General features: G+C 58.5%; 1 protein-coding gene across 5 annotated transcripts; it reads left to right on the forward strand.

Annotated features, from left to right (window-relative positions):
- The first annotated feature begins 1,102 nt into the window (after nucleotides 1-1,102).
- On the forward strand, nucleotides 1,103-21,575 carry ADCY6 (adenylate cyclase 6). 5 transcript variants are annotated; one of them, XR_009543519.1, is made up of 23 exons: nucleotides 1,103-1,206; nucleotides 5,542-6,400; nucleotides 9,982-10,131; nucleotides 10,510-10,631; nucleotides 10,726-10,837; nucleotides 11,000-11,127; nucleotides 11,644-11,802; nucleotides 11,879-12,020; nucleotides 12,136-12,264; nucleotides 12,536-12,561; nucleotides 12,799-12,946; nucleotides 13,150-13,247; nucleotides 13,425-13,512; nucleotides 13,667-13,783; nucleotides 14,049-14,207; nucleotides 14,503-14,681; nucleotides 15,564-15,599; nucleotides 15,682-15,811; nucleotides 16,120-16,383; nucleotides 17,194-17,398; nucleotides 18,249-18,373; nucleotides 18,600-18,935; nucleotides 19,394-21,575. XR_009543519.1 is itself a non-coding variant. In XM_060166386.1 (22 exons), the coding sequence occupies exons 2-22, from the start codon at nucleotides 5,543-5,545 to the stop codon at nucleotides 18,723-18,725; spliced, it is 3,501 nt and encodes a 1,166-aa protein (XP_060022369.1). In that variant the 5' UTR covers nucleotides 1,103-1,206; nucleotide 5,542; the 3' UTR covers nucleotides 18,726-21,575. The 5 variants fall into 5 exon arrangements, 4 of the variants coding, with proteins under 4 accessions (XP_060022369.1, XP_060022372.1, XP_060022371.1 ...); XM_060166386.1 differs by having other exon boundaries at nucleotides 18,600-21,575; XM_060166388.1 differs by lacking the exon at nucleotides 1,103-1,206 and adding an exon at nucleotides 1,498-1,564 and having other exon boundaries at nucleotides 18,600-21,575.
- Nucleotides 21,576-21,967: the final 392 nt, after the last annotated feature.

The raw sequence follows: 21,967 nt of genomic DNA on the forward strand, positions 1-21,967 counted from the left end.
ATCTTTCTAACCCTCAAAGGGTTAAAGCAGCTTCCACGAGATTTTCCCATCACCCAGGTAACTGGGGCCGCAGCTCCGTGCTTGAAAACGTGGGAAGTAAAAGCCCCAAACAATTTCTCAGTACCCTAGCAATGCACCCTCTCTCCACCCTCCACCCTCCGCAGGGAAGCACAACCCTTTGGGTAAAAGGTGCGGGGGGTGGGGTGGGGGGGAGGAGACAGGGAGGGACTCTACACGTGGGCAGGTGCTGGAGGAGTTCCCCAGAGAGAGAGGGGCCGGTGGGCAGCGTGGAGAGTGCCCCTTCCCTCAGGCCCCCTTCTGGGCTCAGGGTGTAGGAGGTTTGCTTGGGGCCAGCGCCCCGGAGGGTTGGGGGAGGAGGGAAAAAGCGGTGTGTGGGGAAGCAGGCCGCACACACCTGGCGCCTTGTGGAATGAAATCTTAATTAATTATTAAACTGAGTTCCCTCGTGGGGGGGGGGAGCAGGGCCGTGGCAGGCGGGGCGGGAATGGCAGGGTGGGGGCTGGGGGAGGAAGGAGGGGAGATGGGGGTGAGGAGTGGGTGCTGGGCACCGGTTCAGGTTAGGGGACCCCGCCAGGAAGGAAGCCGACCCTCGGTGTGCTGGGCGGGAGGGGGGTGGTAATCGCTGCTAGAGGGTGGGTTTGCCCGGCGCCTTTGGGGACCCCTGGGGTGAGGGTGGGAAGAGAATGCTGGAGAACGCAGCCCGGGGGTGGAGAGAAGGGGGAGCGGGCTGGACGGCCCGCTCCTTCCCGGGGTCTTGATCCCAGAACAGTAGCCGCTTGTTTTCCCAAGACTGGGGGAGGGAGCGGCCGGAGGAGAGGAGGGGGCGCGCGGAGGGAGGGGTTCCATTCTTCGGTCTCCCCCACCCCTACCCCGTTCCTTCGAAGGGGAGCCGGCCACCCTGCCCGGCGTCCGGGGAGGGGGAGGGTGTGTCCAGACAAAAGGAGCTTGTGCCTTTAAGGCGGGGAGTCCGGGAGCCGGCGGGGAGGGGACTTCTGGATCCGGGGTAGAGGGCGGCTGCGCTGGACAACAAGGGAGGGGGCGAGGGCCGGGCGGACTGCGGACAGCGGGAGGGGCGGCCGGGACGCGCGGGCACGGAGCAGGACCGCGGGACGGCCGGCCGGCCGGCCGGAGCCCGGGGCTGCGGCGGGGCGGAGGCCCCGGGGAGGCGCCGACCCCAACCGGCAGGTGAGACAGCGCGGAGGAGCGTCTGGGGAGGCGGCGGCGCCCGGCGCTTGGCGCTCGGGTCTCCGTGCGGCTGGCAGACTCCCGCGCGGCTCCCGGGAGTTTTGTGGTCCGGGCGGGGAAGCCGGCGCGGGGGGAGCCCGAGGCCGTCGAGGCTGGCGGGGGGAAGTCCGGGAGGAGATGGGGGATCGAGGAGTCCTGGGTCCGGGGCTCAAGGCTCCCACCCTCACTCCCTGTGCTTCCCTTCCTCCACCCGGGGCGAGTTCCCGGCTTGCTGGGAAGAGGGGGAGAGGCATGTACTGGGGGAGGGGCTGTCCTGAGGTTTTTGCAGCGGGGCTGTGGGTGAGCCTCCGAGTTTGAGGTAGAGTGTGATTGTGTTTCGGGGAAGGGGAGGCAGCCTGGGCGGAGGGAGGGATGCCCCTCTGTCTGCAGGAGTCCCCCTCCCCTCACCCCAGACCTTGGGAATGAAAGGGCTGGTGTCCAGGCCCGCTGCAGGGTGGGCAGGGTGGGCAGACTTTATTCAGAACAGGCTCTGGGGCCTGACTGAGAAGCTAGAGGTGGAATCAGGCTGTGGACTCTTTTCCTATACCCTCTGCTTACCGGAGTACCCCTGTGACTGGAGGGCCCTGGTGGGGTTTGTATGGTTGGGGTGGAGGTGGGACCTCAGTGCAGTCTTTAGGGAGACCAAGGGCTGGGGACGGGAGGAGAAGGGTTGACGGACCTCCAGGTACAGGCCCTGGGGAGGTTTCTCTACATCTGGACAGGCCTGGAATTGAGGCCCACGTCCCAGCCTGGTGGGCGGTGCTGACACTGAAGTGCCCTGCCTGGGCAGTGCCTTCTTCCATGAACTTTCTGAAGTCCTTTTAAATCCCCTGGAGCCTCCTTTTGCCACCTTTTGGGAACAGGAGGTGACTAGGAAGAGGGTTTGGGCAAAGCAGCGCGAAAAGCCATCCTTGCGGCTGGGCCCTGGCCTCCTTCAGACTCTGGGTCTCAGGCTGGAGGATCCAGGTTCAGGAGGGACCTGGGGTCTGAGAGACACTGGGCCTCGGTCTGCCAGGCTGAATGGACATGGCTCCATCCTTGGGAGCCGGTGGTGCCTGGAGTAGCAGATCTGTGAGAGAGAGCAAAGAAACCAGGACCCAGGGAAGGAGGGGGTCGGAGGCGCAAGCTCAGGAGCCTATCTCTGGGGAGGAAGGAGGTGGTCTGTGGTTCATAGTGATGGGTTCCTGGACAGGGAGGGTTGGGGCCCCATATAGGGAAGTTTTGTGGCTTTGAACAGTGCCCTGCCCTGTTCCCTGCCGTACCAGCCTGGCGTGGGGTGCCAGGAGTAAGTTCTCCAAGATGGGCAGTGCCTGGAATGGAGCCCAGGGTGGGATGGTTGCAGTTGGTTGGACAATTACAGATCTCTGAAGCTATCCACTTGTGGGGTCAGAGTGTTCTTGGGAGGGTCATGCATTCCCCTGGACAGTGTACGCGCCTTCCGCTGTGGGTACGAGCCACGTGCTAGGCTGTGCTTCCAGGGGGCTGGGAGCATGGCCAGAAACAGGTCCTTTGGGAACAGAGGTCTGGCCGGTGGGGTGGGGGCGTGGTGAGGACAGGTCAGGGGACTGGCGAGGGGGAGGAGGCTGAAGCAAAATGTCATGGGGGGCCGTGAAGAAACCTGCTTACTCTGGGCTCTGTCTCACGCAGCTCTCGGGACTGACAGCCGAGGACACAGGGACTGATAGGGCCAGGCGTCTGACTGGCTGGGGAGGTGTGGGTTTTTGCTCACAATTTTCCTGTCTTTCCATCTCTTGGACGCTGGCAGGGTTTTGGGTTCAAAGTGGTGTAGAGTGAGGAGAAGAGCTAGTGTTTATTGAGTGTGTACTACATGCCTGACAGGGGCTGTTACATTCTTTCTTCGCAACTCTTATTGTTCCCATTTTACAGGTGAAGAAAGTGGCATAGAGAGGTGAAGTAACTTGTCCAAGGCTGCGAGGCTAGCAAACAATCACAATAAGGTTTGAAACGTGGTCTCGCTCCAAAGATCTTGTTTCTAATGAAGTGTTTTGAAGAGCCAGACTTTCTCTGGTGACTTTTGCCAAATGTCAGCCTGACCAAAAGTCTTGGATTTTTGCTCTGGCCCTCCAGATGGTGCCGTTGGTGATGTTAAGGGGTTGAAGGGCCTGCTGCTCCGTGGGATATGGAAGAAGGGATGCCAAGAGAACTTAGTGGAGGGTGTACCAGAGATGGGGGTTTCCCATGTGCAGAGAGGTCCCCAGTCCGCCTTCTGCTTGGTGGGCCCCTGGGTGTCTGCTTGGAGCACTGCTTCTGTGGCTTGAGCGTCTGGTCCTGTGGCCACCCGGGGCAAGCTCTGGATACTCTCCCCCTTGTCCCCTAGTGAGTACAAATGTCAGTGCTGCTAGCTCTGCAGGTTTAAGTATGAGGAGCCCCTCAGGGTGCCCCGTGGGCATGGAGGAGGGTGACCCTGGTGGGGATGCAGGCATCCATGGGTGACAGTGCTCTCACCCTCACTTCCTCCTGAGCTGGGCTCAGCTGGGAGACACATTGAGGGTGTTGTCATGGAGTCCTCCCCTTCCCCCAGGTCAAGACACTTCCCTCCTGGAGACGTGAGATTACGGGGCTGACTTGATTACTTGTGTTCTCTAGAACTTGGGCCAGCTGTATAAAATTACCGTGGACCTCAGTTCTTCTTCTTTTTTTTTTTTTTTTTTTTTTGCTGTCAAATCTGTCCTGTGCCCCAGATGGCCACAGGACGAGCCTCACAGGGTTCTGGTGAAGATCAGATGGACTTAGGTATGTGAAAGGACCTCGAAAAGTTTCAAGCAGAGGGAAAGTGCATGGAAGTGTTATCCATCCATCCACCCACCTACCTGCCTATCTACTCAACGAACATTTATTTAGACCCTACCAGTTGCAGATGTAGCAGTGAGTAAAGCAGGCCAAAATCCTTGCCCTCATGAAGTTGACATTCCAGTTAGGAGAGACAGACAATGAACAAATAAGAAAACTATATAGAATGGTAGCTGCTGATAAGAGCTGTGGAGAAAAATAAAGCATAAAGCTCGGAAGAGAGATACGGAGCTCCAGGAAAGGGGGTTGCTATTTTAATAGAGTGGTCAGGGAAAGCTCACTGATAAGGGGACATAAGAGCTGTGACCTGGAGGAGCTCTTATTCTAGGCAGAGGGAACAGCAAGCACCGAGGTCCCAGGCTGTCCTGTGCACGGTGTGTTGGGGAACAGCAAAGAGGTTAAGAGGACTGGAGTGCAGTGAGAAAGATGAAGAGTCATATCATTATTATTATTTCACGTTAGCTTCTTTATACCAGTGCTCTTGAGCTTGGTTTCTTTCTCTCTTTTCAACCCATAAATTGGTTGAGTTCCTACTATGAGCCAGGCTCAGTATTGGGGGTACCTGGGGTGGGGATAAAGCGCTGAGCAAAATAGATATCATCCCTTCCGTCCTAACATTTATAGTCAGAGGGGCAGAGTCACACATTAAACAAGGGATGATTTAATGGTAATGGTGGTCAGTACCATGGAGGAAATGTATGGAGAGTGAACAGGGGACCAAACTTAGTCTGGGTGGGGGAGCTGGGACACCTTCCTGAGGAAGTTTTGTTGAAGCTGTAACCGGAGGGAGGAGTTGAATTTAACTCTGTGAAGTGTGCACAGTGTGTGAGTGTGATGGGGACGGATGTGGAAAGAGATTCCCTGTGGTACAGAGGTCACCGATTGGCAGCTCACAGGCTGAGTTCATTCCGTTGATGTGATTTATTTGGCTTGCAGTGTTGAAAAATGTGAGTTACTTGCCAGCGTTTAAAAGTCAGGAGATGTCATGTTAAAGCCTCCATTTTTTAGAATTCAGCTTCTGTTGAAAACTCAGAGGATCAGGTTCTACTGGGACACCAGTGGCAACAGTCTGCCGGTGCGGGGTGGCGCTTGCCCCTGCCTGGGCTGTGCTCTCTCTCTCCTGAGCTGGGCGGCTTTTCTCATTGACAGGCACTCGAGTGGGTCTGTAACCTCCAGGAAATCAGTGCCTATTAGGGAAGAGGTGAATGTTTAAATGAATCGCTTTGGAGTCAGACACATCTGGGTTAGAATTTTGGTTCTCACACTTGTATGGCCTCTTGATCTCGGGCAAGTGACTTCACCTCCCTCTGCCTCAGTTTCCTCACCTGGTGGCTGGGGATACCCTGGTCTTTCTCAGAGTCATTTCAGGAGGAGGATGTGTCTGAGGTGCTCAGCTTGGTAGCGGGAAGCGCTCGGTTAATGAAAGCTGCTGGTGGCGGCAGTAACGGTGGTATTGACACCACCCCATTCCTTTCCTCCCAGCAGGATGTCATGGTTTAGTGGCCTCCTGGTCCCCAAAGTGGATGAACGGAAAACAGCCTGGGGCGAGCGCAATGGGCAGAAGCGTCCACGCCGCGGGACTCGCTCCAGCGGCTTCTGCACACCCCGTTATATGAGCTGCTTTCAGGGTGCACAGCCACCCAGCCCGACCCCCGCAGCCGCGCCTCGGTGCCCCTGGCAGGATGAGGCCTTCATCCGGAGGGGTGGCCCAGGCAAGGGCCTGGAGCTGGGGCTGCGGGCCGTGGCCCTGGGCTTCGAGGACCCTGAGGCGACCGTGGCGGTCGGGGCTGCCGAGGGGGCCCCCGATGCAGCCGCCAGGAGCAGGCGAGCGTGCTGGCGCCGGCTGGTGCAGGTGTTCCAGTCGAAGCAGTTCCGCTCGGCCAAGCTGGAGCGCTTGTACCAGAGGTACTTTTTCCAGATGAACCAGAGCAGCCTGACCCTGCTGATGGCGGTGCTCGTGCTGCTCACGGCCGTGCTGCTGGCCTTCCACGCCGCGCCTGCCCACCCTCAGCCTGCCTACGTGGCCCTGCTGGCCTGCGCCGCCGTCCTCTTCGTGGCGCTCATGGTGGTGTGCAATCGACACAGCTTCCGCCAGGACTCCATGTGGCTGGTGAGCTACGTGGTGCTGGGCATCCTGGCAGCTGTGCAGGTCGGCGGCGCCCTGACAGCCAGCCCCCGCAGCCCTTCCGTAGGCCTCTGGTGCCCCGTGTTCTTCGTCTACATCACCTACACGCTTCTCCCCATCCGCATGCGGGCCGCTGTCTTCAGTGGCCTGGGCCTCTCCACCCTGCACTTGATCTTGGCCTGGCAGCTCAACCGTGGTGACGCCTTCCTCTGGAAGCAGGTGAGTGGTCGGGGAGGTAGGTGTGGGGGCACCAGTGCGGGAATGAGAAGGGGTCTGCTAATCGAGGGTGGGAGAGTCACGGGTGGACACGGGAGAGGGACGTCTGGCTGTATCTGGGAGGAGGGGTGGGTCTCCATTTGGGATCTGAGGCAGAAGGCACTGCTAAGGGAAGGGAAGGCTCCGGAACCTGAAGCCTGTGCTCTGTCCCCGTGGGCCACAGTCTACAGCTCTTTAGCCTGAGGCCCTTGAAATAGCATAATCTGTAGAGACCAATGTGAGGCTGGAGGTGGGCAGGTGATGTTCAGCCCCAGGGTTGGGGCAGGGCTGAGGGGGCTGGGTAGGCTACCTCCAGACTTTGGCATCTCTGGCCCCACGTTGACACTTGAGACTCAGGGCCTGGTGCCTTCCCTGCAGGGCAGCTCTAGGTGGCGATCTGGAGGGATCGAGTAGGTTTTGGATGCAGTTAGCAAGGGAGGAGTTGCCTCTCTCCTGGACTGAGGCCAGCTCCGGGAGGACAGGGAAGGTGATGAGTGGGTCAGTTCTGTCCTGGGCCGGGAGTAGTTTGGGGCTGGACTGTTGACGAGAGGGGCTTTAGGCTCCGACCGCGTCCCGCCCTCTTCCCACTGGGCACCAGGGCTCTAGCAGCCTGCCTTGAGGCTCTCTGCCCCTGTGGGCTTCCACCTCTGGCTTCAGAGTGGTGTGTGAGGTGAGGCTGTCGCAGAGGCTTGGCTGCAGGCAGCCCTGGTTGTCCAGTGGGCTGCATTCTTCTCTGTGAGATCCTAGACAGCTAACCTTGCCTCTCCCAGCCTTCGTTTTCCAGTCTGTAAAACTGGGATAAAAATAGTAGCTACCTCATGATGCTGCTCTCAGGGCCCCACCCTCTCTGAGTGGAGTAAAACCCGACAGGGTACCGCTCTCACCTGGAGGCAGGGAGCTGCGGGGATGCTGTGGGGATTGTTCTCAGTGAAGGGACTTCCGGATGTCCCTTGCAGAGAGATGTGAGCTGGTGGTGTTGGCTGTCTTGTGTCATCCCCCTGACCAGGGACAGGGGCTCTTGCCCAGCTGATCCTTTAGGGGCGGCTGTAGGCACAGCCCCCCGGCCAGCACACCTCGAGATCCCTCCATTGGCACCCTGGTTGAGATGGTGCTGTCCTCTGTCTCGCTCAAGGTTTGAGGGAGCCAGCCTCTGCCTTGCCCAGGGCTATGGCCTATAGCCCACCCCAGCCCCACCTACAAAGAGGAAGTTGCCTGGGGCTCCCAGGGTTCGAAGCTGGGTGCTCTGGCGTGATGCCCTTCCCTGCCCAGCCTGTGGAACAGAATGTACCTTTTTAAGAGTAACCTTATAGCCAGTTTGTTTGTGGAGCACATACCCGCAGGGCACTGTCAGATCTCTTAAAGGGCCAGGGTCCTTCTGCCACTGCTAGCCCCCAATTTCTCTCCAGGGTAGCTGTCACACTGGGCTTTGGAGCTGGACTGCCCTGTTGGGGAAGGAGGAGCTTGGACGTGGTACCTCCCTTCCCCTATCCTCTCTGGCTGGCTGGGGTAGGTGGGTGTCTCTTCCCTGCTCTCAGCTGGCATGGTGCCCAGAGCCAAGCCCAGGGCCTGACTGGGGACGCGCAGTCCCATGGAGGCCAGGACGATACCAGTCTCCCGCCTCTCCGGGGCACGCTGCTGCAGCCTCGCCCAGTGGGCGAGTGGAGAAAGCGGCCCCTGCCCTGTGCCAGTCCTTGGGGCCGGGGCGGCCCCTACCACTTCCCTGAGCTGAGAACGTGCCTCGATTCTACATCCAGTTGGCGTACGGGTTCTCTGCACCCAGCTGGCTTACAGGTTTCTGGGTAGGGTGGGGCTGTGGCCTCCTTTCTAGGCTCCTTGGTCAGCCCCTTCCTGGATCCAGCCCCTTCATCCTCCTATGACCTGCTCACTCAGACACACTGAGCCGTTTCACCCAGTGCCCCAGCCCAGCCTGGAGTCTCCTGCAGTGCCCTGACATCCATTTTTTCTCACAGTCGGATAGGGGTCTGTGTACAGATCTATTTCGGTCTCTTGTCCCCCTTCCCCTTCCCTCCACCATGACTCACATTTTCCTCTTGGGCTCCTGGGGCCAGGAAGGGAAGTTGCCTGGTTTGCCCCCCTTTCCTTCTCCCCCACTGGGGGCTATTCTTAGAAACCCCCGGGGGAGATAGTGTGCCCCCCTCTTCACCCCTGCTGCTGGGAGGGGGGCCCCTTGTGAGCTGGACTGAGAAGGGAAGCTGGGAGGCCAGTCCTAGAGGACGGGAGCTGGACATGGCTGGGGGTTCGCCGGACCCCTCCATCTTACCCAAGGAAAATGAAACCAAGGTCCCAGAGATTGAGTGACATGCCCAAGTTTGCAGGACTAGTTCTGGTTCCGGGAAGAGCCCAGAACTCCTGGCTTCCAGTTGGTGCTCTTGCCCTCCCTTCTCCCCAAACCAGGGCCCTGCCCCAGCCAGCTCTGGGGTGGAGCCACAAGTTCCAGGTTAACCCCTGAATTTCCAGAAACGCTGAGGTCGGCTTCCCTTAGACTTGCTCTCCAGCCAGTGCTGCTGCTGACGACTGAGGGCGGAACATCCTAGGATCGGGGTCCTAGGGCTTGGGGCCTGGCTGGGCCGAGTGTCGGGGCTGGCCAGGCACGGTGGCACCCCATCCCAGTTCCGAAGCGTTCTTTGTGTCAGTAGAATTGATGATTCCCGAGCCTGGGTTCTGAGGCTGGGCCTCAAGAGCTTAGGTGAGTGGAGTGAGTAGGAATCCTGGGAACCTGGAATGTAGTTTACCGTAGGGTTAGGACACAGCTTGGGAGTCCGACTCTCCTGGACTCAAGCCCCACACTGGCTACTACCAGCTGTGTGATCTTGGGCAAGTCACATAGCTTCTCTGTGCCTGAGTCCCTCACCTTTCAAATGAGATAGTGCTACTGATTTCATAGAGTTGTAAGAAGTACATTCGTAAACATACGGAGGACACCTATAGAATCTAGGCACATTTGTAGGCAGCCAACAAATTAGCTCCAGTAATGATAATAATAAAATTATTATTATATTAATTTATGTGAGGGCAGGGAGGGACCTTGGAGATCTTATTCTCCCTCTCCAGGTTCTAGATGAGCAAACAGGCCCCTAGAGACGAGGTGACGTGTCCTGGGCACTCACAGGAAGATGTAGAGCTCAGATCTCCTGGGTGTCGTCCTGTAAGGAGAACCACGTATGCAGAAAGAGCATCATCTGTCTTTTTTTATTTTTTCTCATCATTTGTCTTTTGTTTGGGGTGTTTGTGGGGCAGGGAATCATAGTGTGCTGGGCCCAGGCCCTGTGACCTACCTGGCCCTGGTGGGTGCTTCTGCTCCCAGGAGCTGTGAGAAGATCACATTTCTAGCCATAGAGTGATCCAGGCAGGGAGCTGGAGTCCTGTGGGGATGGGGAGGTATTGCAGGGGTGGGGACAGCTTGGGAAAGACAGGGCACAGGATCCTGGCTTCCTCCCCAAAGCAGTGCATCTGCAGAGAGCCTAGCTAGTTGCACCTGCGTGTGTTGGGGGTGGTCACCGTTTGCCTCTGCCACCCCTCTGCAGCTCGGTGCCAACATGCTGCTGTTCCTCTGCACCAATGTCATTGGCATCTGCACACACTACCCGGCTGAGGTGTCTCAGCGCCAGGCCTTTCAGGAGACCCGTGGTTACATCCAGGCCCGGCTGCACCTGCAGCATGAGAATCGGCAGCAGGTGGGGCTGCCCCCCCTGATCACGGCCTCCCCCCATCTCACCTGCGCATAGCTTGCAGATTGGATCTGCCCCCTCATGCAACTCCATGGAATAGCGTGAATGGTTCCCCCTGATTGTGTATCACAGAGGCCCTTTGACACTGGGGTTCCTGTCCTGTCTGAGGGTGGGAGGGAGTAGATGGAGTGCATCTGAGGGGTTGAGTGGGGTGTAGTCAGAGAAGGCTGAGGACTCTAATGGGGGAGAGTCAGGCCACGGTCCAGAAGGGAAGCTCAGGTCTCCAGAGAGGTCTGGGAGGGTTTGGGGGATGTGGAGGGACCAGGAGGGATTAAAATGTGAGGCCAAGAAGATAGGGGTCCTCTGTTGAAACCACTGGTCTAGGAGCGGCTGCTGCTGTCCGTGTTGCCCCAGCATGTTGCCATGGAGATGAAAGAAGACATCAACGCAAAGAAAGAAGACATGATGTTTCACAGGATCTACATCCAGAAGCATGACAATGTCAGGTAGGGTGGGGGTGGGGAGGATGCTGGGAGAGGTGCGGGATCTGGGAGTCTTTGAGGGCCGCATCGCCCTTCCATCTTCTGCCGTCGTCCTCAGCATCCTGTTTGCGGACATTGAAGGCTTCACCAGCCTGGCATCCCAGTGCACGGCGCAGGAGCTGGTCATGACCCTGAACGAGCTCTTTGCCCGGTTTGACAAGCTGGCTGCGGTGAGGGTGCTAGGGCTTGGGGGTGGGGCCGACGGGGTGAGGGCAAGCCTCATTGGCAGCGGCCTTGGGGCATGGGGGCCGATGGAATCTGCAGTGAGGGTAGTGGGCCAGGCAGGCTGGGCCGGAGTAAAGGTGGCTCTCCCCCGACTCTTTCTCCTTTAGGAAAATCACTGCCTGAGGATCAAGATCTTAGGGGACTGTTACTATTGTGTGTCAGGGCTGCCGGAGGCCCGGGCAGACCATGCCCACTGCTGCGTGGAGATGGGGGTGGACATGATCGAGGCCATCTCGTGAGCACCGTCCCCTCCCAGGCTTCCTGGAACTGAGGGTGCCCCAACCTGCTCCTGCCCTTTGATGTGTCCTCGGGACTTTTTCTCAGTCTTGGCTGTCTCCCTGTCTTGGAGATCCATCACTGGGGAGGGGAAAGGGTCTTTCTTCAGCCTGTGTGAAGACCCATGTGCACCTTAGACTACAGCCAGCTGGGATGGGGTAGGGGGAGCCAGTATGAGGGGGATTTGGGCTGGAGAAGATGCCAGCTGAGTAGGCCCAAAGGGAGGGTAGTGATTCCTCCTCTCCTGGCTCAGTCCCATGAGATGCTGCTGGGCCCCTGCTGGTGAACAGGGCTCCCAAACATTTGTCCTTGGGCCCCATGCAGCCTCTTGCCCGTGTCCTGCTGAGGGGGTGCCGTGTGCCCTGCGACTGGGTCTGTCCTTGCCCACTTGGCTCCAAGGCGAGCACAGGGCCGGGCTCTGGGCTGGGAGTGGGGAGGACCGTGCCGGGAGCTAAGCCAGGCCGCCTCCTCCCAGGCTGGTGCGCGAGGTGACAGGTGTGAACGTGAACATGCGCGTGGGCATCCACAGCGGGCGCGTGCACTGCGGCGTCCTTGGCCTGCGGAAATGGCAGTTCGACGTGTGGTCCAACGACGTGACTCTGGCCAATCACATGGAGGCCGGGGGCCGGGCCGGGTGAGCGTGCGTCCAGGGGGCGAGGGACGGGAGCGCCCCCGGCAGAGCAGGGGTCTCACCCTCCTGTCTCGCGCAGCCGCATCCACATCACTCGGGCCACGCTGCAGTACCTGAACGGGGACTACGAGGTGGAGCCGGGCCGTGGCGGGGAGCGCAACGCCTACCTCAAGGAGCAGCACATTGAGACCTTCCTCATCCTGGGAGCCAGCCAGAAGCGGGTCAGGGCCGGGGCGGGGCGGGGGTGGGCAGACGGGGGGAGGGGCCGATGGGGGGAGCTGGCAGACGCCTTCTCCGGGCCACTCTTCCCAGCCTGTGCCCATGCTGCCCACACAGAAAGAGGAGAAGGCCATGCTGGCCAAGCTGCAGCGGGCGCGGGCCAACTCCGTGGAGGGGCTGATGCCACGCTGGGTGCCCGACCGCACCTTCTCCCGGACCAAGGACTCCAAGGCTTTCCGGCAGATGGTGAGGGGCCCACGGCGCTGGGACCTGGGGCCTCGCTTTCCTGTCTCCCTCAGCACTCTGTGTCCTCCTTGCCTCTTCTGCCTTCCTCGTCGTGGCTGCCGTCTCCGTAGTTTCTGGAATTGGGGATAGAGGGATGATTTCACCCCAGAGGTCCCAATCCCCCCAGAGTCTATGGGGAGAGCCGTCAGCGCAGTGCTGGGTGGGGAAGGGATTGTAGAGGTGAAGGTCGCCTGCCCTTCACCTCACTCGCACACTCTGTCCCTTTCTCCAGGGCATTGATGATTCCAGCAAAGACAAGTAAGTCAGGTTGTTGAGTAGGGAAGAAGGGCTGGGTGAAGGCATTTGCACCCTGGGGCGGGGTTGCGGGGAGCCAAGATCCCCCTCTTCCCTGGACCTTAGATGTGTCTTACGGGAGCGGGTGCCACCCACCCCGCTCACACTCCTTCTTTGAGTGCTTCCTGTGCCCCTCCCTTCTCATCGCCTGTCACATGGCAGTGCTCAGGCACCTGGTGAAGCCATGTCCCCTGCCCTCAGCCGGGGTGCCCAGGACGCCCTGAACCCTGAGGATGAGGTAGACGAGTTCCTGGGCCGTGCCATCGATGCCCGCAGCATCGATCAGCTGCGCAAGGACCACGTGCGCCGGTTCCTGCTCACCTTCCAGAGAGAGGATCTTGAAAAGAAGGTTTGGGGGATGCAAGGGCAGAAGGAGGAGGGCTGGGGGAGGAGGGGAGGCCCTGGCAGGGAAGTCTGAGCACAGGTGAGGTTTCTGGGGAGTGGGGAGGTGACCACAGGGCACAGAGGGGATTCATATCAACTGGGCCAACTGGTAGTGCCCTGCCTTCCCCAGGGCGGAGCCAGCGCCCAGCTCAGTCTCCTCTCCCCCAGTACTCGCGAAAGGTGGACCCCCGCTTTGGAGCCTACGTGGCCTGTGCCCTGTTGGTCTTCTGCTTCATCTGCTTCATCCAGCTCCTCGTCTTCCCACCGTGAGAGCCCTGTCCCTCCTTGCTTGGCTTCTCTTCCCGCTACCACTTCCCACAACCTTCCTAAACGTCCTCGCAAGCACACAGTCCCTGGGGCCCACGTCCTGCCTGCCCAGGGGATGGGATGAGGATGTCCAGATCTCCCGGAGTAACATTTTCCCTGGCCCTCTTCCGCCCCAGCTCAGCCCTGATGCTTGGGATCTATGCCAGTATCTTCCTGCTGTTGCTGGTCACCGTGCTGACCTGCGCCGTGTACTCCTGTGGCTCTGTACGTGGGGGGCCTTCCAGGGCTGGTGGGGGAGGCCAGGCCAAGGGCGGGGAGGGAGGAGAAGGCCGCACCTCTGCCATTGGGCCCCATCCCTGGGGGACCTTACCCGTTGGCTGACGTGGCCTCCGTCTCTCTGTCTCCCGCCTCCCGGCAGCTGTTCCCTCAGGCCCTGCGACGTCTGTCTCGCAGCATCGTCCGCTCGCGGGCACATAGCACTGCGGTTGGCATCTTTTCCGTCCTGCTTGTGTTCGTCTCTGCCATCGCCAACATGGTAAAGTTCCAGTGGGAATTTTTCTGCCCCTCCTCTGTTCCAAGCACTCTGGGTGCTGGGGGTACAGAGAGGAATGAGATGCATTTCCTGCCCAAAGCAAGGGTGAGGTTAACCCCTGTCCTCTCTCCTTGCTCCCCCCTACCTCTTGTCATCCCTCAGTGAGAAGTTGGGCCCCTGGGGTATAGGGCCCCTGGGTTATAAGGCACGGCCCTTGTAACCCCTCCGCTCCCCGGTTACCCTGATATACCTCCCCCGACTTTTGCAGTTCACCTGTAACCACACCCCCATACGGACTTGCGCAGCCCGGATGCTGAATTTAACACCCGCTGACATCACCGCCTGCCACCTGCAGCAGCTCAACTACTCACTGGGCCTGGATGCTCCCCTGTGTGAGGGCACCGCACCCACTTGCAGCTTCCCTGAGGTGTCCAAGTGGCGCTCGGAAGGGGTGGGGGGGGTCCTGATCAGTTCCGGTTATTGACTCTTCTGTGCCAGGCCTGGTGATGGGCACTGGGGACCCAGGATCTCACCAGAGTCTCCAACTCCAGGAGCAGCCCGGGGCCCTGGTGTGCTTTAGGGGTGTGTGGAGGGTGAAGGAGGTTTGGGTTTGAGGTTGTGGAGGGGAGCTTGGGTCAGGCGGGGGCGTGCAGTGTTCTCCCTGCACGGGAGCGCCACGGCCTCTGCCTTCACCCAACACTGCCTCTGCCGTTGCTCCCCAGTACTTCGTCGGGAGCGTGTTGCTGAGTCTCTTGGCCAGCTCTGTCTTCCTGCACATCAGCAGCATCGGGAAGCTGGCCATGATCTTTGTCCTGGGGCTCATCTATTTGGTGCTGCTTCTGCTGGGTCCCCCGGCCACCATCTTTGACAACTATGACCTACTGCTTGGCGTCCATGGCTTGTGAGTTTATCTGCAGCCCCTTTAGTCCCCCAGGAGCCTCTTGACCCTGCTGGGTCACCGTGAGCCCCCTGTGCCCTTGGAATGCTACCACTCACCCATCACATGTGGGGGGAAAGGAGGCAGCACATGACCCCCAACAGTCACCTCAGGGAAACCCCAGTCCTGGGAAGTCCCTTGGTCTTTAGGCTAGACATTAAAAAAAAATTCCCTCTTGTATTTGCATGTTGCTTTCATATCCACTCTTAACTACCTGTAGGTCACACAGCTGCTTGGTGGTAGAGCCCTGGCTAGGAAAGGAACCAAAACTCTGACTCCCGCTTGAGGGCTTTGCCTGGGACAACACACTGGCTTTTCCTCTGCAAAACCTCACCCCTCGGGGTATGTGGTAGAAATATATGGTGCGGTAGAAAAAGCCTCTGGAGTCTGCTGCTGTTTGAATTCCTACTCTGCCACTTATTAGCTGTGTGTCTTTGGATCGTTGAATTAACTTCTCTGAGCCTCAGTTTCCTCATCTGTAAAACGGCAATGCTATCTATATCACAAGGTAGTTGTAAAGATTATTATAAGTAACGTTTATCGAAGGCTTGCTGATGCCAAGCGCTCTGCTAAGCCTTTTGCATGCATTATTTAGATCTGATCACTCATCAATTGATGAGGAAGCCGAGGCTTAGAGAGTTAAGCAACTTGTTCCAGGTCACATAGCTGGTGAGTAGAGGAGCCAGGAGTGGAACCTCTGCTCTTAATGAGTTAATAGAAGGAAAAGCCTTGGCCTAATGCCTGATTTATGGTGCTCAGTAAATGCAGTTTCTGTCTCCCCTTCCATGCCCCGACACGGCAACCCAGGAAGAACCGATGACTCTGTCTCTTGTGTCTTCCTGCCAGGGCTTCTTCCAACGAGACCTTCAGTGCGCTGGACTGGTGAGTGAGGGCTCTAGGGCAGCAAAGGGTGGGGCTGCCAGATGCCTCCTTCAGACACTGAGCTTGCCTCTGCTTCCCTCAGCTCAGCCGCAGGGAGGGTGGCACTCAAATATATGACCCCTGTGATTCTGCTGGTGTTCGCACTGGCGCTCTATCTGCATGCCCAGCAGGTGGAATCAACTGCCCGCCTGGACTTCCTCTGGAAACTGCAGGTGACTGGGTGGGCCTCGGGGGTGGGGGAAGATCCTAGGGGCAGAGCCTGGGCCACGCCAGGCATCTCTTAGGCTGGCCAGGGCTCAGGCTGCCCCGAGCCCACCCTGGCTCCATGCCTTCTCTGCGCCCGTCCCCTATCCCCCGCCTCATCCTGTCCCTGCCCCCTCTACTTCTTTGCCTGTTCTTTAGGCCTGTCCATGCCTTTCTTCTTCCACGTGGTTCCCTCTGATGCCCATCTCCAGGTGTTGGCCGCTGCACCCACGCCTTGTGAATGTTGGGCAGTGGGTGATGGGTGTGGTGTCCACAGGCAACAGGGGAGAAGGAGGAGATGGAGGAGCTCCAGGCATACAACCGGCGGCTGCTACATAACATTCTGCCCAAGGACGTGGCCGCCCACTTCCTTGCCCGGGAGCGCCGGAATGATGAGCTCTACTATCAGTCCTGTGAGTGCGTGGCCGTCATGTTCGCCTCCATTGCCAACTTCTCTGAGTTCTACGTGGAGCTGGAGGCCAACAATGAGGGTGTCGAGTGCCTGCGGCTGCTCAACGAGATCATCGCCGACTTCGATGAGGTACTTGTCCAGTCGGCTGGTTGGTGCTGGCGGAGGGTGGGGAGACTTGGGGACCAGAGGAGTGGGGAGAACTATGGATAAGAAGGCCAGGCTTGGAGGGGATGGTTGGTACTGGGAGGAGGAAGGGAGATCTGATGGGACCCAGAGATGTCAGGGGTAGGAGTAAAGGTAGGTACAGTGGAGTCAGGGACAGGTGCTCACGAAGGTGTCACAGGCAGCAGGCTCAGCCCCAGTGGGGCAGGGTCATCACTGTTGGGGAGCAGAGGGGGACGTGAGGATCTGTGGAGGGGCCAGGATAGGTGGCAGGTGGGGGTCATTGAAGAAGCCGGTAGACTATGGCCCCATGAGACCAAGTAAGCAAGGTGATCCCCTGAATAGAGAGAATGGAAGCAAAATATGAAGAAGTGACCTGAACATCCAGGTCAGGAATGGGTTGTTCCCTGTTCTGGAGGGAAGGCACTTTCTCAGCCTGGGACTCAGTTTCCCCAAAGGTGAGGGTTGGAATCACTGATGCCTGATAGCCCTCCTGTGGTTCTGGGTTCTGCAGCAAGCTGTCGAAGTTGACCTGGAGCTGTGCGCTCCAGTCCTGGCTTGGGTTTTGACGGCTGCCCGGTGAGGGAGGCCGTTTTCCCGGCTCCTTAGTCCTGCACTGAGAGCAGCGGCTGGAAGCGGGGCTCACTTACCCAAAGGAGGGGAGTGTTGAGCCAGGGAAGTGGAGAAGGGGGCCAGGGCATGGCAAGGATTGAGGCTTGAGGCAGGGCTGGGTTTGGCCTGTCTGCCTTGACAGCCAGGTCCCCCTGTGCTGTCCAGATCATCAGCGAGGAGCGGTTCCGGCAGCTGGAGAAGATCAAGACGATTGGTAGCACCTACATGGCTGCCTCTGGGCTGAATGCCAGCACCTATGATCAGGTGGGCCGCTCCCACATCACTGCCCTTGCCGACTACGCCATGCGGCTCATGGAGCAGATGAAGCACATCAATGAGCACTCCTTCAACAATTTCCAGATGAAGATCGGTGAGAGGGCCCGGGTGATGGCAGGTTCTCCCAGGGCCGTTTCTGGGTGAAGCTGAGGCAGCAGGCTGGGGATGGCGTCTCATATTCCCCGTCGGGAGTCCTGTGGGGCTTTCCTTTTCTCCCACCTCCTATATTGTCCGATAGTAAGAACAGAGATCATTTATTGAAGGCCTGCTCTGTGCTAAGCACTGTCCCAGGCTTTTTTTTTTTTTTAAAACACATATAAATCCTCACGTTATTATTCCCTTTTACAGATAAAGAGATGGACTCTCAGAGAGAGTAAATAACTCAGCCAAGGTCATACAACTAGTAAATGGTTGAACTGGGATTCAAGACCGGGTTTAGCTACGCTCCAGTACCCGTGTCCTTTTCTGTGGCCAGTCTGATAAGAGGCGCTTCCTCTCAGATGAACTGGTGGATGGGAATGGTTAATAGCATGGGTTCTGGAGTCAGACTGTCTGCTTTGAATTCTGGCTGTTCCACTTAACTGGCTTATTTAGCAAGTTGTCTAACTTCTCTAAACTTCAGGTATCTTTTCTATAAGGTGGGAATGATGGTACCTACCTTTTGGGGCCGTTGAGAGGATGAGATAGTGTAAAACGCTTACAGAGTGGTTGGCACAGAGCGCGCATTGGTAGATTAGATGCTGTTCTAGCATAGCCGCCTTGACTCAGGGGAGCTCCTCAGCTGATATGCCCGCATCTTCCATTCTTTATGACTAGGAGGCTTGTCCCTTTTCCAGTTTCTTCCCTGGGTCCTTCTGAAGGTGCCAGGAGGGGGGTGCCTCCCTGGGCCGACTGCGGAATAGCCACTGCTCTCGATTTCTTACTGCTGTCCCCACCTACCCCAGGGCTGAACATGGGCCCAGTTGTGGCAGGCGTCATTGGGGCTCGGAAGCCGCAGTATGACATCTGGGGGAACACAGTGAACGTCTCTAGCCGCATGGACAGCACGGGGGTCCCCGACCGAATCCAGGTGAGGGGGATGTGAGCAGAGGCTGGGAGGGGTATGGTCCAGAGGGCTTCTGCAGGGCCCTCTCTGCAGTCAGCTAGGACAGGGGAAGGGTGGCGCTGTTCTCTAGTTGGTGGAGTCGGGGTTGGGGGAGGGGAGCTGGCATGAGCAGAACACCCCTGGACTCCTGCAAATGTAGCAGGAAGGATCCTGGGCTAAGCAGGTTCCCCTCCCCCCCCCACCCCCCCAGGTGACCACGGACCTGTACCAGGTTCTAGCGGCCAAGGGCTACCAGCTGGAGTGTCGAGGGGTGGTCAAGGTGAAGGGCAAGGGGGAGATGACCACCTACTTCCTCAATGGGGGCCCCAGCAGTTAGCAGGGCCCAGCTACAAATTCGGCTGAAAGGACCAAGGTGGGCATTTGAGTGGACTCTGTGCTCGCTGGGGGAGGCTGAGCCTGCAGACCCTGCTGACCGCAAGAGGGAACACCCCAGCAGGCTGTACTTGGACCGCGCTCGTCTGCCCTCAGGCTGGTGAATGAGGGGATACCAAGAGGATTATGCAAGTGGCTTTCTTTCTTAACTGGGGTAGGGCTGTTTTCTCTCCTTTTCCCCAGCTTTTGGGAGCAGGGGAGGGGGCAGCAGCAGAGGCAGGGGGACGTCTTCTGCCTCAGAGATTGAAATGGAAGCTTGCCACGCCCGCCCTTTCCCTGTCTGTCTGGGCACTTGGCTCAGGGCTGGGCCCTTCCTTTCCCTCTTTTTCCTGGGAACATTTTTATAAAGACTGGGGCAGGCTTGAAGAGTGCCTATTCCATCCTTGCCTTCCTTTGCTATGCCTGCATCCCCAGCATGGGTCCTGGGCACTCCCTACCCCAGCCAGGTCTCCCTCACAGACACAGGGCACGGGAGGGAGATGTTCTGGGGACCCAGCTCCGTCCAAATTTCAGGGGAATGTTTCCATTTGCCAAATCCTAGTCCCATGATCTGTCCCCAAAGGGGAACAAAGGGACTTCTGCCAGCTCAGATTAGCCCCGTTTCCTGCACAGCTCCAGGGAAAGGGGCATCTGGTCTCACTGGTACTGTGAAAATGCCCAGCCGGACAGCAAGCGTGTGCGTGGGGATGTCAGAAGATCAGGAGCTGGATGTTCGCCTGCAGGTGCCAGAGAGCGCAGGCCGGCCAGGGACGGGGGTGGTGCCAGCCCGATCCGAAGGTCAGATCAGGCCACTCTGCCCCAGTGCTCTCTTGCTGTCTGCTGCAAGGGGGCACGGAGCATCTCTACCCCTTCTGTTGCCAAATAGGAAAGGGCCAGGGCATGGAGGAAGGTGGCCCTGATCCCAAACCTGTCCTCCCACGCCTCTGGCACTGGGGAGGGCCTGCGTGTGTGTGTAACCATGCGTGCGCGGTGGTCTGCGTGTGTGTGTAACCGTGCGTGCGCGGTGGTCTGCGCGTGTGTGTAACCGTGCGTGCGCGGTGGTCTGCGCGTGTGTGTAACCGTGCGTGCGCGGTGGTCTGCGCGTGTGTGTAACCGTGCGTGCGCGGTGGTCTGCGCGTGTGTGTAACCGTGCGTGCGCGGTGGTCTGCGCGTGTGTGTAACCGTGCGTGCGCGGTGGTCTGCGCGTGTGTGTAACCGTGCGTGCGCGGTGGTCTGCGCGTGTGTGTAACCGTGCGTGCGCGGTGGTCTGCACGTGTGTGTGTAACCGTGCGTGCGCGGTGGTCTGCACGTGTGTGTGTAACCGTGCGTGCGTGGTGGTCTGCGTGTGTGTGTAACCGTGCGTGCGTGGTGGTCTGCGTGTGTGTGTAACCGTGCGTGCGTGGTGGTCTGCGTGTCTGTGTAACCGTGGGTGCGTGGTGGTCTGCGTGTCTGTGTAAGCGTGCGTGCGTGGTGGTCTGTGTGTGTCTGTTTTCCCGGTCTGTGTGTCTCTGTGGTCCTGCTCCTTGGCTCTCCACCCTGGGTTGCCTCTTTCCTGTGGGCCTCTGTCTTCTGGGAATAAGGCAGGATTTCTGATTTCAAGGGATGGAGAGAGATGCCCCTGTTGCACAGGAGTGGGATGGGGTGTGGTAGCAAGAGGGTGGCCCTGGGGAGAGGAGTCCTTTTTGTGCCAAATCCCTAAGTGCCGTTTGGGGGCCACGTGTGCAGCACGACTGTCTCCCTGCCTGGGGCAGGGACCCAAGCGCCTGCTTGAGGCCCACAGTGCTCCTTGCACTTGAACTGTCTGGGCTTTGGTGGGCAGAGGCTCAGGAGTTTCCTGGGCTCCCCAGCTGGTGTCCTGGGATGTGGTATGCTTTGGGGCTGGGGTAGCATGGGATCCCTCTGAGGACCCAGATTCTGGTACTAAGGGCTAAGGGAGGGGAACCTGGACCTCAGCCTTCCCCAGCCTTCAGCTTGAGCCTAGCGTGCTCCGGGCTCCCCAGTCCACACGAAGCCTGCAAAAGCTGGCAGGAGGGTTAGGAGGGCTGGACCCTAGATTCCCTTCCTGTCCCTGCCTGCCTTTTACCCACTTCCCTGCAACCTCCTTGCCTCTGGACTGAATTAGTTGGTGCCTTGGTTTCTCTGTCTGTACCTATTTAAGCCAGGGGCATTAGCCAGGATTTTGCTTGAAGATCGCTTTGTCTTTGAGGCGTTAGAGAGGCAGAGGAGAGAGGGTCCCAGAGTTGCTGGGTTTGGGGTTGGAAGGGGCAGGTCTTGCCCTTTCTCGTGTCCTTTCTGACTCTAGCTCCTCGCAGAAGCCTGGTTTCTGGCTCGTACTGCCTGCTTTGGGGGATCTTCATGCATCACCCAAATGGGCCATCGGTCACTTCATTAGCCAAGGCAGGAGAAGGGGAAAAGACTAGTTGGTCCAGGCAGAAAGTCAACTCCCCTTCCCTCAGCCACATCCCTGGACAGGAAGGTTCTGCGTGGGGTCCTGGGGTGGGGATGAGGCTGTAAGGAGACCAGAGTGGGAAGACTGCAGTCTTGGGTGACTTGTCTCTGCTTCTTGCCAGGTGGGAGGGACCTGTCCACACCCTGGCTCCCTGTACCGCAGTGCCAGCTGTGTGCTTCCTCCGGGCTGGCGTTGCCCCCTTCCTCGCCAGTTGGGGTGGGGGAGTCAGTGGATGGGAGGCCCATGGACTTTGGTTTTATGATGTAACCAGTGTGTGTTTGTAGGGGGGGAGGGTGTGTATACCATGTATTTCAGTGAAATATTTAATATATTTAAATATCAATAAAAGTCAAACTCTTTGTAAAATTCCCTGTTCTCTGCAGCTGTTCTGGGCTGTGGGTTGGGTCAGAAGTGGCAGAGCCTGGCGTAGGAGGCAGGCCCCAGTCTGGGGGCTCTGTGGACCTCTCTCGTCTGTGGTCAGAGGGCTTCCTCTGGTTTTCTTCTTGCCAAGGTGAAACGGTAGCGTCTTCACAGAGCATGACTACTCCAAGACCTGTCAGCATCACGAGGGGCAGGGTGTCTTCCGAGATTTGTCACTCCGACCCCTGCCATGCATGAGCTCAGGAACCCCTGTGGTGGTCTTTCCAGTGCCCTGGCCCCTCCCAAGCCAAACACCAAGTTCTGGCTCCTTCAGGAATCTCTCACAATCCTGATCTCCCAGGAATTTGGGTATTGGAATAATTTCCCTCCCCCTCACT

Source organism: Lagenorhynchus albirostris, chromosome 11 (genome assembly GCF_949774975.1).
Source record: "Lagenorhynchus albirostris chromosome 11, mLagAlb1.1, whole genome shotgun sequence".
Taxonomy (NCBI): domain Eukaryota; kingdom Metazoa; phylum Chordata; class Mammalia; order Artiodactyla; family Delphinidae; genus Lagenorhynchus; species Lagenorhynchus albirostris.